The 16,079-nt window shown below is 40.0% G+C and overlaps 1 protein-coding gene across 2 annotated transcripts in view; it reads left to right on the top strand.

Moving 5' to 3' along the window:
- kif5ab (kinesin family member 5A, b) overlaps nucleotides 1-16,079 on the top strand; it is a 95,944-nt gene that overhangs the window by 44,496 nt on the left and 35,369 nt on the right. For both annotated transcript variants that reach the window (XM_074676866.1, XM_074676783.1), the window contains exons 10-14: nucleotides 2,017-2,165; nucleotides 3,508-3,656; nucleotides 9,976-10,199; nucleotides 13,048-13,116; nucleotides 14,266-14,472. In XM_074676866.1, the coding sequence (XP_074532967.1) occupies nucleotides 2,017-2,165; nucleotides 3,508-3,656; nucleotides 9,976-10,199; nucleotides 13,048-13,116; nucleotides 14,266-14,472 (798 nt within the window). The remainder of the gene's footprint in view (nucleotides 1-2,016; nucleotides 2,166-3,507; nucleotides 3,657-9,975; nucleotides 10,200-13,047; nucleotides 13,117-14,265; nucleotides 14,473-16,079) is intronic.

The raw sequence follows: 16,079 nt of genomic DNA, 5'->3' as shown, positions 1-16,079 counted from the left end.
TGTAAGTGTGAGTGACAGGGCAATAAGCTCCGCAGCTGTAGCTGTAGCTGCTTATTGGTGAAAAGAGAGAGAATCTTTAAACACAACGCTCTTCATTTCTAAGAAAAGTAAACGCGCTGGGGATTGATAAAGCCTCTGGATCAGTCCAGAAAAAGTGAATCATCATGCAGAAGCCCAGCGTCCAGGCCAGCCCACTGCCTCATAGACCCCCAAATGCCCAGAGACGCTCAGCGTCCGAGGGCGGGACAAAGCTCGGTGTTTATCCAATGAGCGTCCAGTTTCCACAGCGGAACAACCCACGCAACGCTTCCCCGTTGAAGTCAGAAGCCGCCCAGCGTCTGACTGTGTTAAAGCACTAAGACGCTGCAAGGATAAATGGGAAGGAGGTCGAGCCAGTTACCTGTGATAGGTAGCTGATTCTGAACAAAAGATGAAGGAATTCTAGCACATATTTTGTCAATGAAATGTACACACAGCAGTACATATCACCACTTTTTTGGGGGGAAATTTTAGGGGAAGCTGAGGTTCCCTTGCAGTCTTTGAGCAATCGCCACTGACCAGTGCATATTTCATATTCCGGACCATAATATCCAGAATATTTCCAGGATCTGGATCGTACATTTACATCTGTCAGAAATTATGGTGACCTTGTCTTGTATTGTTTTGCAAAGCAATCTGACCATTTATCTTGGAGTTATATGCACATATGGTGAAAAACACCCTATCTCACAATGATTAGAAAATCCTTAGAAAAAGTCCTGGATCCAGACAATGATTCGAATCACCTCCCAAATTTAATCAATTCTTTCTTAGCCCATTTTCAATATTTCTTGAAAATTTTATCAAGATCCGTTCGTTACTTTTTGAGTTTTGTTGTTCATAAACAAACAAACAGACACAATTGCAAAAATATAACATCCTCCGTGGAGGTAAAGCAATTGTGCTCTGAGTAGCTCTTTTTTCTGTGCAGGGGGATTTTTTTATAACTCAGTAGTTTAAAGGTATTAAGATTACAAGTTTTGCATGATTGGAGGTATAGCTGGTCTGACTGACAGGCGGGCACACTGTAGCTGTTGGCTCAGCTCCTCTCGCTAGGTCGAGGCTGGGTTGACTCAGCATTTCCAATGTGGCAATCGCCGACAATTGGCTTCAAAACTCCACTCAAGGAACAAATTGCTGATATCAGGGGGGGCAAGGTCTGCGTATTATACAGTCTGTGTTCTGCCTGTGGCTTAATATTTGCTGTAAAGACATGAAAATGATATTATTCTTTTTATATAACTGATGGGAGGAAAGCAAACAAATGCCTCAAAATGTTGAGCTGTTCCTCCAACCTATATTTTATTCGCCATACCATAGTCCTTCTCTTTCTGGTGTTCATAACACCACAGTTTCTTTGCACATGCATCTAAAAGAGGGATTTTTAAAGCATAAAGGAAAGGATATTACGTTCTTCCTTTGCGGTTGGGTTGTGTAAATGTTGCAGTGAGAAGTTAGTTTTCTGTTCCCTCATCTATAATCCGCCATGCAGCTTCAGCTGGTGACTTTTCCTTATAAGCAACCAACAAACTCACCCACTCAATCGGCCCACTCCAGTTCCACCAGAGTAATTAAACCATTAACCATCTTGTTTTTCTATAACTCTATAAAACTCTCAGGGAACTCCCCATTTAATGGAGCAGTATTAATGCCTGCCTCATCTTCCATAAATCTGTCAGCCTTCATTCTTTATTCATGGCATGCAACCTTTTTGAAGACTTCACAAAGGTTAAAAAGGTAACTCTGTGAATGATGCATCAGAGAGGAAGAAATCTCTTCTCTCTTTGTTCTGTGCAGATGCTCACAGCATCATATTTTCTGCTTTTTTTTTTTCCTTTCAAAGAAAGGAACTGCGAATGGCAGTTCAACGATTCAGAGTGTCTTCCACTATCTTTGAAAATTCCTCATCTCTTTTTTTAACGCCTCTGTAACCATTTTGGATTCCCTTTCTTCCCTCCTTTTTTTATCTCTTTGTAGAAATCCCACGTGCCGTACCGTGACAGCAAAATGACTCGCATCTTACAGGACTCTCTGGGTGGGAACTGTCGCACCACCATGTTCATCTGTTGCTCTCCCTCCAGCTACAATGACACAGAAACCAAATCTACCTTGATGTTTGGCCAAAGGTAAAAAGCGTCCGTGCTTGGGCTGCAGCTATGTGGATGTTTGGATGCTGAAATATGCCCATCTCAGATATGCTCTGCCACCAACTTTGCTTTTGGCAGTCCCCTTGCCCTGCTTTTGAAGCAGAATTTGTGTTGCTATTCAGTTTCTGTTTGTGCCAAGGTTACTTGAACAGCATCTTTTCCCATCCAAAGGGTAAAACGGCTCTCACAGGAGCAGAGATTTGATTTTCTTACTTTATTTCTACAACTTTAGCTCACTGTCAGCTAACAGATGGGAAGATAGATTCTGAAAAAGCCTCCTTATGCATCCTCAGACATTTTTCCCCTCCACCATTGATTCCCTTGAATCGAGAGTGACATGAGAGTTGGTGGAAATAAATAATGTATGTCAGAGCAAAGGCAGTGACAGAATCTACAGCACACAGAAAATATGGCCTCTTATCTCACTCTGTCAGGCACAGTGGCTCCTGAACACCAGCATTTGTTGCTTTATTTAAATCAATATGCCAAAACATGATAGTAAACAAATTTCCTTCATAGTTTGTTTGAATATCTCAGCATTACAGATGGGTTAGGTAAACGAAATATACAGATTCAAGGGATTAGAGCAGCTTAATTAAATGTTATTGTCTCTACTTTTTTATACTAAAAGGAACAGATAGGCTTGGGTGCACAGTTTAAGGATGCAGTGCATGAAAAAGCCTCTTATTTCATCATTATCTTTATTGCCATCTGATGTTGGATTGTCCTCACTGTCCATACAAAGTGTTATCTAAACTCTGATGTGATGAGCCTATTAAGATAGAGCTGTTTGTCTGCGTTATATCAGGAAATAAATGATTCTGGACAACTGTGTTTCCCCACTGGAGTGTGAAATTAAACCACAGCCACTGATGTGAAATTCACATGAGAGGGTCTCAGTGGTGCAGCTGCAGAATCATGAATGTTTCATCTCCGTGATGCCCATTATATACGTCATAATTGAGCACTTATTTATAGTCACATACAGTCCTCTCCCTTCTCCTGTGAAATGCATGGTTGCTATATTTTGACTTTGTTTGCAGAGGTTTCAAGTATTACCTTGTGCCTCCATCTTTGCTTAAAGCACCTTGAAGCACATTTGGCAGAAACCCAATTTGCATACCAATTAATGAGATGCAAGACCATTTTCACAGAGCAGTCAGGGCTCAAATACCCTTGTTGATGGTTCTTCTATCCCCCACTGTTCTTTCCTTTTTTCCTCCTTTCTTTTTATGTTCCTCCCTCCATCCACTCCTCCCTCTCCCCTCCACTTTTTTTTCTTTTCCTGTTCATCTGGTTCCTCCTTCATCCCTCCAATTAGAGCCAAGACCATCAGGAACACCGTTACAGTGAACCTGGAGCTCACAGCCGAGCAGTGGAAGAAGAAATATGAGAAGGAAAAAGAGAAGAACAGGTCAATGAAGGAGACGATTCAGAGGCTGGAGGCTGAGCTGAACCACTGGAGGAGTGGTAATAATCACACTGTTATCCCACTGGCAGCTCAGGGCACTCAGGAGTTTTAGTCAATACTCTTTTTTTTCCAAAAGTACATATCAGAAAAATACAAATTTATTTGGTTCAGAGTAAAATCTCATCTAGTTTTGATGGCATTAAAGTCAGACGTCCATGATCCCCAGACAAAAGAAATCCCATTTGTTTTGCTTGACTTTGTATTTACCAGAAACATTTGGCTGATGTTTTGGGTGAGTTTTCTTGTCTCAGCTAAAGGATGGATTACTAAGAAATGTCAAACAAACATTCATATCCCCTTCATAATGAAAAGCAGTTTCTCATTTCATCTTTGCTAAATAATGAAATTTGAATCATTCCAACAAATTTAGTAAATGACCAAATGATAAAAAAAACTGACAGTGCAGCTGATTTGATCATTATGGGCTATCTGTATTTATTGCTGATTTGCAAATATTAGTATGTAAATAAGCCAACCTTGGATGAACCCATGGTAAACATTATAACAAGCAGGCATCAGCTTGATTGTGTTCCTACAGGGAATATGTTAGCAGGCTGAATAAGCCCGGAGCTGAAAGCACCACTGTGCCTAAATAGAGGCTGACAGAGTTGCTGGCACACACAGGACTCTCTCAGGACCCCTACATGAAAGGATTGGCTCCTGCGCCTGCTTAACATGTGCAAATGAGAGAAAAAGACATAGCGTAATTCACATTGCACATGCAAAAGGTTAAATATAATGGTTGTTTGCATTTATTTCATTGAGGTGTTGTGCTAAATTTAAAGTCTCTTTTTATTCAAACAAGTCTCACGACAAATAACATTTTATTCCCTGTCAGTAACAGCCATATATAGTCAGAGTGAAGCTTTTACAGTCTGCAGTGAGTTGGTGGCAACACTCAAACTTTCCAGTGATCAAGAAAACCATTTCACCTCTGGATGACCTTAAATATATCAGTACATTTAGTCTGAAAATATTACTTTGACATTATAATTATCACAATAGTCAACTCAGTTCAGCTTTATTTATGAAGCACTTCAAAAACAACCACAGCTGAAACAAACTGCTGTACATAAAAGATGGTGCAGACATAATTCGGTAAATCAATAAAACAAAGATGCAGGCATCAAGATAATTGTTTCATTGTTTTTAAAAAACAATTTAAGAATAATAAAAACAATTACTAAAAGCTAAAAACAAACCATATTACACTTAAATAGGAGCAGAGTCTCAAGCTAGGTTAAAAGCCAAGGGATATAAATGGGCTGTCTGCAACTCACCACACATCTGTTCTTGTTACTTTTTCCATCTGAACATAATGGTTTTTGCTTGCGGGCTTCAGAAACTAAGCTGATATAGACTGTTTGATTTGGGTCACATCTGTGGCATAAATGACTTGTTAAATCTTTGAGGTTGGAGATGCTGACTGCCTAATCTCCACCATTAGAGCCAAAACAGGAGCAAACTGCACTAAGCTGCAAAATGTTCTTGGTTTCTTCACATTTTTTCTGCAGTTATTTCTGTGAATTATTCCTTGACTCAGAGCAAATAATGTGAGCAAATGATGAGCAATTTTTGGTGCTGATAATGGCAGTAATCTATTTTTAACAGATTATAGCATGTTGATGCCTCGTTTTCGGATACGACACCAAGATCAACCTCATACAATAGCCCTGAGAGCTCACAGCGCTGCAGCTTAAGAAAGCACACTCAAAAAGACAAAACACAAGCAAATTAAGAAAACATCATTATCAATTTAACAACACATGCACAGCAAATGCACAGCAAAGGCACCGCAACGAAACGGAAGTGTTTCCAGAGGACACTTATAAGTGTTGCACATGTCCCAACACGCTTGTTTTTGCTGTGGATTTTCAGTCACAGCTCTATTACATATTCTCAAATACAATGTTAAATAAGTCAAAAATACACATTTTTTACCTCATTTTCCAACACAACTGACGGAAAGACAACCATAATAGAGTTGTGTCTAAAATTATGCGTCAATAACAAGCATGTCTGGACACGTGCATCACTTTTAAGCGTCCTATAGAAACACTTCGGTTTTGTTGTGGTGTATTAGCAGTGCGTTTTTCTAACATGTTGTGTTGTGGTCTTTGCAGGGCATTTTCTAAATGCTGTACACTTGTTGTTGAATTGATGATATTTTCTTCATGTGCTTGTGTTTTGTCTTTTTGCATGTAATTTCTTAAGTTACAGCGCTGTGAGCTCTCAGGGCCACCGTACCCTCATCATGATACCTTTTCAAGTTTACAAGATTGACTTATGTTGAATTTCCCAAACTATCAAATTAAAGATAGAATATAGAAGGATGAGTTAAGAAACAAATAAGTTAAGCACATAGAGGACAAGATTGGCAATAAGACAAGAGGTACCACTTGGTCTGCAGGACTCATTAAAATCAACACAAACCATCAATGTAAGTTCATTACAGTATGAATAAATGGAATCCAGAATAATGTACAGATATCAGGAGAAAAATACCAGCTCCAGGTAAAGGCAGCAGAAGAGCAATAAGAGTTAATTCCAGAGAGCATTGCCTCTGCATGATACCCTATAGAAAAATCTCTTCTCTACATCTTCTTGTTTCAATCCCTGCTGGTGCATGAAGACTACATACTCAGAGGTCTGAAAACTCTACCTTCCTCCTCCTAGCCTGCAGATATTCATTTTCAGCCCACGTAGGCGCAGATTTAACCTCATTTGATATCATCTGAATACAAGCCAGTGCAGATATGAGCAAGAGAGCAGACAAAGACTCTTATTGGCCTTGTGCCCCAAACACTTGAAAATACCTATGTGACTATTTCTATGTCTTACTATTCAGATTTCTACACTTAGTATAATTGGATTCCCCACACATCCAGCTCAGGGCAAGAATTGCCTTGGGCTTTATGTTTTATGAATCCTTATGTATTAGTAATCCTCACACAGTCTAGGGGTAATCACGGCTACAGAGGAGTCATAACTTAGCCTGATCCTCTTCTGTGTCAGTACACACACGTACAAAACACAAGGTCTGACGCGCTCAGAGGCGACACGTCTCCCTCTCCTCATCATCTCCTGCTGGACTTTAGGTCAGTTCAAATGTCAGAGCTCTCAATGGTACTGATCGGTTGACATTTAAAAGGTGTAATGAATCCTGCCGGATGTTTTTCCTGAAGATCATTTCCTCTGTGCTTGACCTGAATTTTAAAAACGCTGCTACATATCTCTATCGAACACCTATCAAAGAAAATTATTCCTTTTATCGCTTCATCCCTCTAGGTTACTCTCATTTTCCCTCCCTTCAAAACATGCAGTTTCTGCTCCTTCTTCTTCTCTTTAGTGTTTTGCTCACAATGTAGAACTTATAATTCTCTAATGCATCATTTTGACAGCATCGTTTCCCTCATTTCCTCCATACTGCTCCCTATAATGTTGCCCCCCTCAGGCCAAGAACTCCTTGAGACAATAGCTGTTGACCTCCATCTTGAAGCACATAGCAAAGCTCTTTATTCATCGATGGTCCAAAGACAAGAGCACCTGTCTCCCTCAGTAAATTTATCCTCATCTCCTCCCTCTGGAGCAGAGGGCAGGGGTATCCTAACGAGTTCAATCCAGGCTTTGGTTTCATTTAACCTAGCAGCCGTTTTCTTATATTGATTATCTCGTTTCCCCCAACAGAAAGTAGCTAATCAGTAAACAGTGTCAGCCAGGTGTATTGTCTTTACTATGGATTACTTTGACCTCGTCTTAAAAGGAGCAAAGCACTCAAGTTCCAAATTGATCCTCCCTCCTCTAGGGGTAAACACCGTCAGTCAAATCGGTGCTGTCGAATGCTGGAGTGAAACAAGAAAAGAGCAGAAGAGAACATATAAAACCCTAGAAAAAAAAAGGAAACATTTAACACACCAGATGAACATATTAATGCAGCCACCTTTCAAGGAGCTTTGAACTAAAAGCTTTTTAAGCTCAACACAAGTGCAGATGTGTTAAAAAAAATAACCAGCAATAAGAAAGTGGTTCATTAAAAAACACATTGTTTTAAGCTGTCTCAAAGCTCCTATGAGTAATGTAAGATTTGTGTTGAGTTTGGCGCCCCCTCTGGTAAAAAAATAATACTTCAAATCTAACATCTGATTCTGTCACATTTATGTATAAGTAAGCATACAGTAAATTGTACCACTCACTGAAAATCTTTGCTGCGCAAAATGCAAGGTGATGCTGTTTGTGTAGTTTGATGTTTGTCATGTGGACTTAAAGCTACCCCACTTTTAGTGGTTTCAGAAACTGAAAATAGAAATCATCTTCAGGGTAATGCTCTTTTTTTATTTTTTCCCTCGTCAAAAGACACTGCCACTACTTGCAGGATGTTTCATAGCCACCTGAAAACTTCCCACAGGAGCTTAAAAAAGTACAGTATACATGTATTTACTGTTCGGTGCACAATGAGGACAGTGGCATAGGTGCGGGTGGCCAGGGTGTGCAAACTTACATATTACCATTTCTTCTTTTGCACTTCACTCTCTATTGTACAACTATAAGTAAATATTATTTTATAGATATTATATTCAACAGTGATGTTAGTGTAAAAATGTATAAAATATAAATGTGCACCAGCCAGTCTAATACATTTAAAGCAGTTTTTAAGCCTAGATAAAAAAGATAAACCTTTGAATCACACAAAAAACAGGCGAGGCCTTAGGGAAACACTGATGTTGAATAAAACAATCCCAAAGAGGAGTTGCCGTTCAGCAAATTTAAATGAGAAGATCTGCTCATGAAAAAAAATGGATTAACATCAATTCATTTAGTGAAGCACTTTGGTAACAGGCACTTTGTTTTGGAAATGTGTTATTTTTTCACATTTTTGGGGTTTAAAATGTTTAGTTTCAGCTCAGTGAAGCACTTGAAACACTTTGTACATTTATTTTCCTGTTTAGTTGTGCTTCAAGTAAAGAAAAAAAATTGTCTACACTTTATTCTTGTTTTAAAATTATTAAGATTATTTGAAAGTCATGGAGAGCAATGAAAAGGTGATCTGATAGCATTTAAGGTGGCGCAATTAAAAATTTGGGGGCACCTAACTTTTGTGCTGGTGCACCTAAAAAAAAAAGTTAGGCGCACCAATGCAACCAATTCACTGGAGCTTTGTGAAGTCATCTTGCATCTATCTGCCAACTCTGGAGATGTTGAAGACAGTAAACGAATTTGACCACGGTAGCTTTCTGTATATATTTCATTTAATTCTACAAAACCTTTTGTACCTTTGCAGATGACTTATAGATTATGGTGTTTTTTATATTATTTTATCTGGGTCTTGAGTCTTTCATAGTTTGAATTGATCCAAGATGGTAAGTGTGGGGTTTGGCTCTTGCCTCTTTGCAACCTCAAACAGTAGATAACGTCAATTTGAAACACAAACAATATTTACCGTAACTCATTAGCATTAGTGAAAAAAAACTGTCAAAGGGTCTGATGTCATTCAAGAAACTCAACAGTTATTAGCAAACAGAAACCCTGATTTGTCCCATACGTGAAGCATGGAGTGCTAAGTTGACTTAGCCTAACCGCAGACAGGAGTCAGGGTTTGTGAACCACAGTCTGTGTTGACAAAGTCTTTGTAGCATCCTCTGTGAAGCTCACCGTGACGCTGGCGCAGTAAAAATCTGTAGCACGCTATTAGCTCTGAAAGAAGCCTTTGAACGGTGCCTGGTAATCCTATTAGGGAAACAATTTAGTGATATATAAAAAAATTTCTAGGAGACAAGCTTAGTGTCTATTCTCGTGAATAACAGAAATCACTTAGGTGTTAAATTTATCAAGTTTACTGAGTATACAGTGTTGAAGACAACCCGCTGTTGTGTCAAATCAGCAAACAAGCTGAAAAAGCACCTTATAATTACAATGCATTACCTTCCAGAGTGCTGTCACGAGCTGTCAGACCTTACTTTTTTGCTGTGTTCTTTGTGCTTTTAAGAGTGTATGTACCTGTGCATTATTAACAGGTCTCACTTTATACCGATTCACTCGTTCTTTGTGAACTAATGGAGGAGTCTTAGCAGATGGGACATTTGACATTTTAAAGTTACATCTGTTATTTTTCTCCTGCTGAGTTCAATGAAAGGAAAGCAGATTTCTAGAAAAGAAGCAAATCTCAAACCAAAGATGGAAATCTTTCAGGGGTAAGAAAAGGACAAGCACTGAAGATGATCCAGCTAATCCCTTCTTTATGCATAAATTCATAGAGGAGGATTTGGCAGAGATAAGAGAACCACATTCGCAAACACTGAATGTTCTCTCTGCTGCCTTTAGGTGAGGATCTTGTGTTGGAGCCACTGAGCCCAGAATCTGAAGACGTCCCCTTGGTCCCTCCTGAGTCTGAGGAGCCAGTTCTTGACATCTGCAGCCCCTGCAGCCCTTGCAGCCCCTGCACCCCATGCTCTCTCGCCTCCTCCATTGTGGTGCACATTTCAGAGGAGGAGCGGCAGAAATATGAGGAGGAGATCCGCAAGCTTTACAAACAGCTTGATGAAAAGGTAATAAGCACGTGAAGCTGTTCACAGTCGAGGGCTGAGATTATTGCATGGGTATGCTCACACGAACATAAAGAGGACGTCATGCATAAATTATGCATGCTAATGAATTCAGGATCAGACACACAGCAGTGACTAATGTAGAAACTATTAGGAAAAAGTGTCATAGGGGAGAGAGCGGTGTTCTACATTGAGGAGCATTAAGCTTTAATGTATTATTGCTAGCACTTCAGCTATGCACACAGAGCTGTTGTGTATGATTTTATTGCATCTGTGAATGAATATTTTATAAAATATGCACTACAAGTTGTTTTCAATGCAGTGGAAAAAATTTGCATTTTCTTTACATGCGTATGAGAAAAACAGCTTTGTTCTTTTCAGAATGATAAACAAGCATGGAGGCATATTTAGACCTGTGGCTTGATATACTCTCCAGTGCCATCCATGGAGGATGAACCTAACAAAAAAATAGTATTCATGGAGAGCAAAAGCTGGTGGGACTTGCAGGGTCCTATCAGTGATGAGTGGATGAAAATGTATTTATCTCCATAAACAGTTTCAGATTTCCTTACTGCCAAAAATATATCAGAAATCCTAGATTCAGCTTTCTCCATTAAAGAAACATCCCTTGCTTCTCTAGATTATGTACTAAAACAAAAACATGATGATTGTTTCGGCTGTGGCTCAGTGGTAGTTGTTGTGGATCCAGGCTCCTGCAGTCACATGCTGAAGTGTCCTTGAGCTAGATGCTGAACCCCAGATTGCTCCCACTGTTGGTCGGCGGTGTGTTGCTGGGTGTGGGTGTGTTAGCCTTAACTGATGGTTCTGTACAATGCATGTCTCTGCCATCAGTGTGTGAATGTGGTGTGAATATGGGCGGTTGAAAAAGACTGGAGGTGTAAAGCACTTTGAGTGGTCAGAAAGACTAGAAACACACTCTTTAAGTACTGGTCCATTTCCGATTTGTTTACGTGGCAGAAGAAGGCATCCATTCTCAGAGGAACACAGCCTGTCCTTGGTGGCTGATAGATGAGAACTGCCGGCAGATTCAGAGATTGTAGCAGGAGTGTTTCATTATATTCTTTTGTGCAGTGTACTTATCCACAGGATGTACCTGGGAAATAAAATTAAAGATGCTATGAGGAGGATCTGTTTTAATTGCACTCCCTCGCCACCTTGGGGCCCAGAGTTTCTGCACACTGTCATAAATTACTTTTAGTGAGGCGTGTGTTTGTTTTGGAATTAAATGGAGATGGGATGGAAACAAATTTTATTTGTTCAAGGACAACTTTTTACTGGATACAACGTGCTGAGGTAAGGTATTTATCAGTACAGTTACGTAGGGCTACCATTTGAAATGTGACACCAATCAAACGTTGTAGCAGCCGGCTAAATATTAGCAACATAGGCAGCCCTGTGCTCCAACATATCTGTAGGCTAACGTGACAAAAAGTAAACACTGTCAGTTTGTAAGTAGTTTAGTAGCCATTTAAAGAGGGATTATTTGTTTGTCAACAATGTCCGATGCACGCGCAACTTGGGTGCAGAAGCACTGCAGAGTATAATGGTTTGTCAACTGACCTAGGGGAGTTAACCACTAAAAAAATGCATTTTGAAACTTAATATCATCACTTTGACGGATGGTTAATGGCTCCCAGGTTTTTGAAATAGCAGTGAGTGGATAGAAGAGATCAGCAAGTAGACAGATATTAGGTGGACGTAACTTTTTAGAGGAGAAAACAACAACGTTTGAAAACACAACTGTTACGCTATGCTCATAACTGCGTTATCCATGGACACTACCAGACTGTGACATACCAGGATGTAAACGCTTCTCAATAAGTCAGAAACCCTCCCAAACCAAAAAAGTACACAGACTGGTGAGTCTGAGACCTGGTTCATAATAAAAGAACCAGAAAACTATGTCCAGAGAAGTGCACCAAATCAGACAAAGACAGCACATTTGAGACGGCAGACGTTGCCAGTGTTTCAGTGCAAAGCGTGACTCTGTTAACTGGTGACTCTCGGCCGTTAATCACTGATACTGTCAGCTGGGAGTCACCAGTTATCTTGGTCACTATTAACTCCAAAACACAGGTTGCTCTGTGACAGTCCAAACTTCATAGACGTTGCCTCTGTTTTATAGTATCGCTAAAGCTAATTAGCCTTTAGCTTGGGCTCTATATCTCTCCTGTTTAGCTTTCTTCTTCTCTCCTGTCTGACACGTGGACTCCTGTGTCCACCAGTACTACTAAATGAATTATTTAATTTGTTCTTAGCATAGAATAACACAGATATCTGTTTTATCTCCTCTCTCTGCTAAACTTCATCAGCCAGTGGGGTGTTGTCATAGAGACCTAGACATGGCTTGAATCAGTCCAACCCATCCTGGAAGCTAAGAAGTAGCAATTTAAAATAACCTGCAACCAGTAATATTGGCGCTGATAATCTAATTTTAAAGTGTGGATTATGGTCAGGTATATATCTAGAAGGGGGACTTTTGCAAGATCACACAGAAACTCCTCACAGCCCCTTTAAGTGACATTTAAAGAAGTGACTGAGGGCTTTTTCTTTCTTTGTGATACAAAAAATGATTTGAATGCTTCAAACAGTCACTTGAGACCACCTAATTAATGTACTTTTCTTATCAGTATATCCATTCAATGAAATTATTTCTCAAGTAGCATTAAAACTATAGAATATCTCTAAGCGCACGCTGAAGTGTTGAGTCATGAATAGATAAGGACACTACAGCTCTTTAAATGTCAAAATATTTCTGTTAAACCAGCGAGTGTCATATATGTAAGTATGTAAATGAACTGTTTCTATTCATGTGTCTTTGTCACTCAAGGATGATGAGATCAACCATCAGAGCCAGATGGTGGAGAAACTGAAGGAGCAGATGCTCGACCAGGAGGAGGTAAAGGGCCCCCCTTTTTAACATCCTTTCATCAGTTTGGTTCAATGGCCCGCTGTCGTCAGCCGCACCTGCAGAATGTGGCAATCAAAGCCACACTTTGAATGGGACCCAGCCAGGAGAAGGTTTATTATCCTGCCCTTGAGATAAATGAGGGAAAAAAAAGGCACTTGAAGAATATAAAGTGGTATTGTGCAAGTTTATTTGAGCATTAACAGCAGTTTAGAAATAGAATAGGCTTCAATATTCTCAGAGAAAAACTGTAGGAGGAACGGATCATTGTAAAGACTGACGGATTGATCCATTAGACATCTGAGCTGGTATACAAACAAACAAACACTCTAATGATCTAATGTGTTGTTTAATATGCTCTGGTTAAAGATATCACCACCTTTGTGTATTCAGAGCCCTTTTACGCAGGTTTACAGCCTTTTTCTCACACTCATCTTTACTAAGCAGGGTTGCCTGCCTGTATTTTCCACCTGTGGGAAAAACAGCTCTCCATTAAGAGGTACTTAACAGAAGGATTTACAGCATGTAATCATAACAGTGGCTAAACCAATGGGTTACACAGCCCGAAGCAAGATTTGGCATGTAGTGCTACGGCATGTGAAAGACTTCACATTTGCAGAATGAGTTCATTCATCTCCCAGAGCAGGCCTGCTGTGGGTCAGGCGGACATGATGGTGACTACCCAGCTGTAGCTTGTGTACAGTGAAATGATTTCACATCCATTTGGCAAAACAGAAGCTGTGTGCTGCAGTGCAAACATGCCCTGGGTAGAGCAACATCTACTCTGATGATATCCGTTTAGTGAAACAGACCGACAGCTGGCTGCAGCCGGCTGTAGAAAACAAACACGATGGTGGCAAAATAAAGCTGCTTGTTTCATGAAGTAGAAAGAGTTGAGGATGAATATTTAAAGAGCGTTACATCTGCCAAATCACACCTGCATTGTGTTTGAAGAGAGTTTGTTCACATGCTCATCGTCTGGTGAGATAAACCCCACGGATATGATTGATTCAACTTTAGCTGCTCTGCCTTGTAGATATCACAAAATGCTTGTTGTATGCAATGAGTCCAGATCCTCTGCTCCGTGCCTTTTATTCCGTACAGTCAGAATTCAGTTTGCTAAATCTCCTTGTCCCTCAGCTTTTAGCATCATCCAGAGGGGACAGTGAGAAGGTTCAGTCGGAGCTCGGCAGGCTGCAGACAGAGAACGAGTCTGCCAAGGCTGAGGTCAAAGAGGTCCTGCAGGCCCTGGAGGAGCTGGCAGTCAACTACGACCAGAAGAGCCTGGAGGTGGAGGAGAAGAGTGTGCAGAACAAGCTGCTGGCCGAGGAGCTCGCAAAGAAAATGGTCAGTTTAGATTTCTAGGGGCTCATTTCCTGCCACAAAGTGAAATGTGCATCGCAGCTTAAAACAAAAAGACATGGGAAAAGGGAAAACAAGAAATGCGTAGACGTAACAAGAGAGAGTAATGTGTTCAGGGCTGGTGTAACACAAACATGACACTGAAAGGCAAGGACTCATCTGTTGTTTATGTAGCTCTAAGGAAAAAATATAGAAAGGAGCATCTAGGTACAAAATCATCCTTCTATTTAAGTGCCTGTCTGTCAGGAACGTGTAGAACTTCTTGTTCAAATGCAATTAGCAAGATAATGAAGGAAATTAATGAGCTGCTGGGGAGAAAAGATAACAGAGAAAATTCTAATCAATTGTGCAGCAAGCAATCATGAACTGATAAATGAGAGAAAACTGGGAGTAATAGAAAGATATTTATATGAAGGGTGGGGGAAGTAAAAAAAAAAACAATTTTCATCACTCGAGACAGAATTCAGCAATTGAAGTAAATGTTTTATGCACAATTGCCCGGGAGTCAGTGCAAAAGGTCAAATCTGATTGATTTCATGAGATGTTTGTTAGTTGTTTTGCACTTTAAAAAGGACTGAATATAAAAAAGCTTCAAAAATGAAGCAACCCTGAGCAAAAAATCAGGTTTCCTTGATTAGGCTCAGCTTGGTTTTGGAGGTTATTTTACAATTTGACTTCAAAAGCTGCAGTCTTTTACTAAACAGCTTGTTTGAGGTTATAGTTAAAGGCAGCGCTCAGTGTCGCCAAAAGGCTGAATGGTAGCTAACTCATTCTGTCAGACTCTATCCATCAAGCCTGGAGAATTTAGCTATTAATGATATTCACTATCTGCCGTGTCTTTTATAGTCAAACATTTTCATAGATCTGAGGGGGCTTTGAAAAGTCTGAAAAATCAGCATCTCTAATCAGTGAGGGTCTTAAAAACTTAAAAAACCTGAAAACTTTTTGAGAAGTTGAAGCCTTTTTAGGGTTTCACACAAGAGATTTCTGTTTTCATCAAGTATTTATTTTTCTCTGTGGCGTGAAATGGGTGGGGGTCAGTTGGAAGGAGTGATGTCACATACTTTAAATGCACCAATCACATTCAAGCGAGTTGACAGCTGGTAGGTTGTTTGGTCACTGCCAGTCAAACTCCACCAACACAGACCTGTTGGAGCAGATTAACATCATTTTGAATGATACAAAATGTTTTTAAGCTGTTTGGTTTTCTTGACTTTCAAAGAAATACTTGAGGATTCAGGTTTATCAGTGACCTGATCTTCATGTAAAGGAAAGCCTCTTTAAAGAGGTGAAACAGAGATAAAGCTAAAGACCATTGGCAGAGCTGGTCAGTCTTAATAATGTTATCACGACTAGACCAAGTGGTCTATTATTCACCTTCTTAGAACCTCTTTAATATTTCAGGCGCCGTTTTACACTCTGCCAGAGTGTCCTCCCCTCCCTCTCTTTCTTTCTCTGAAGCTGGTCCAGGAATTGATGAAAGGATTTGACAATCTAACTACTGACTGCACAGTTTAGCCTCTTAACTCAGCTCAAACCTATTTTTATTCTACAACCGCCTCACTCCCCTTCTCTGTGGTCTTCTCCGCCCT

This window comes from Halichoeres trimaculatus, unplaced genomic scaffold (assembly GCF_033239565.1).
Source record: "Halichoeres trimaculatus isolate MK-OKI-2021-1 unplaced genomic scaffold, fHalTri1.1 fHalTri1_scaffold_1, whole genome shotgun sequence".
NCBI classification, from domain to species: domain Eukaryota; kingdom Metazoa; phylum Chordata; class Actinopteri; order Labriformes; family Labridae; genus Halichoeres; species Halichoeres trimaculatus.
This window is presented reverse-complemented; position numbering and strand designations above follow the sequence as displayed.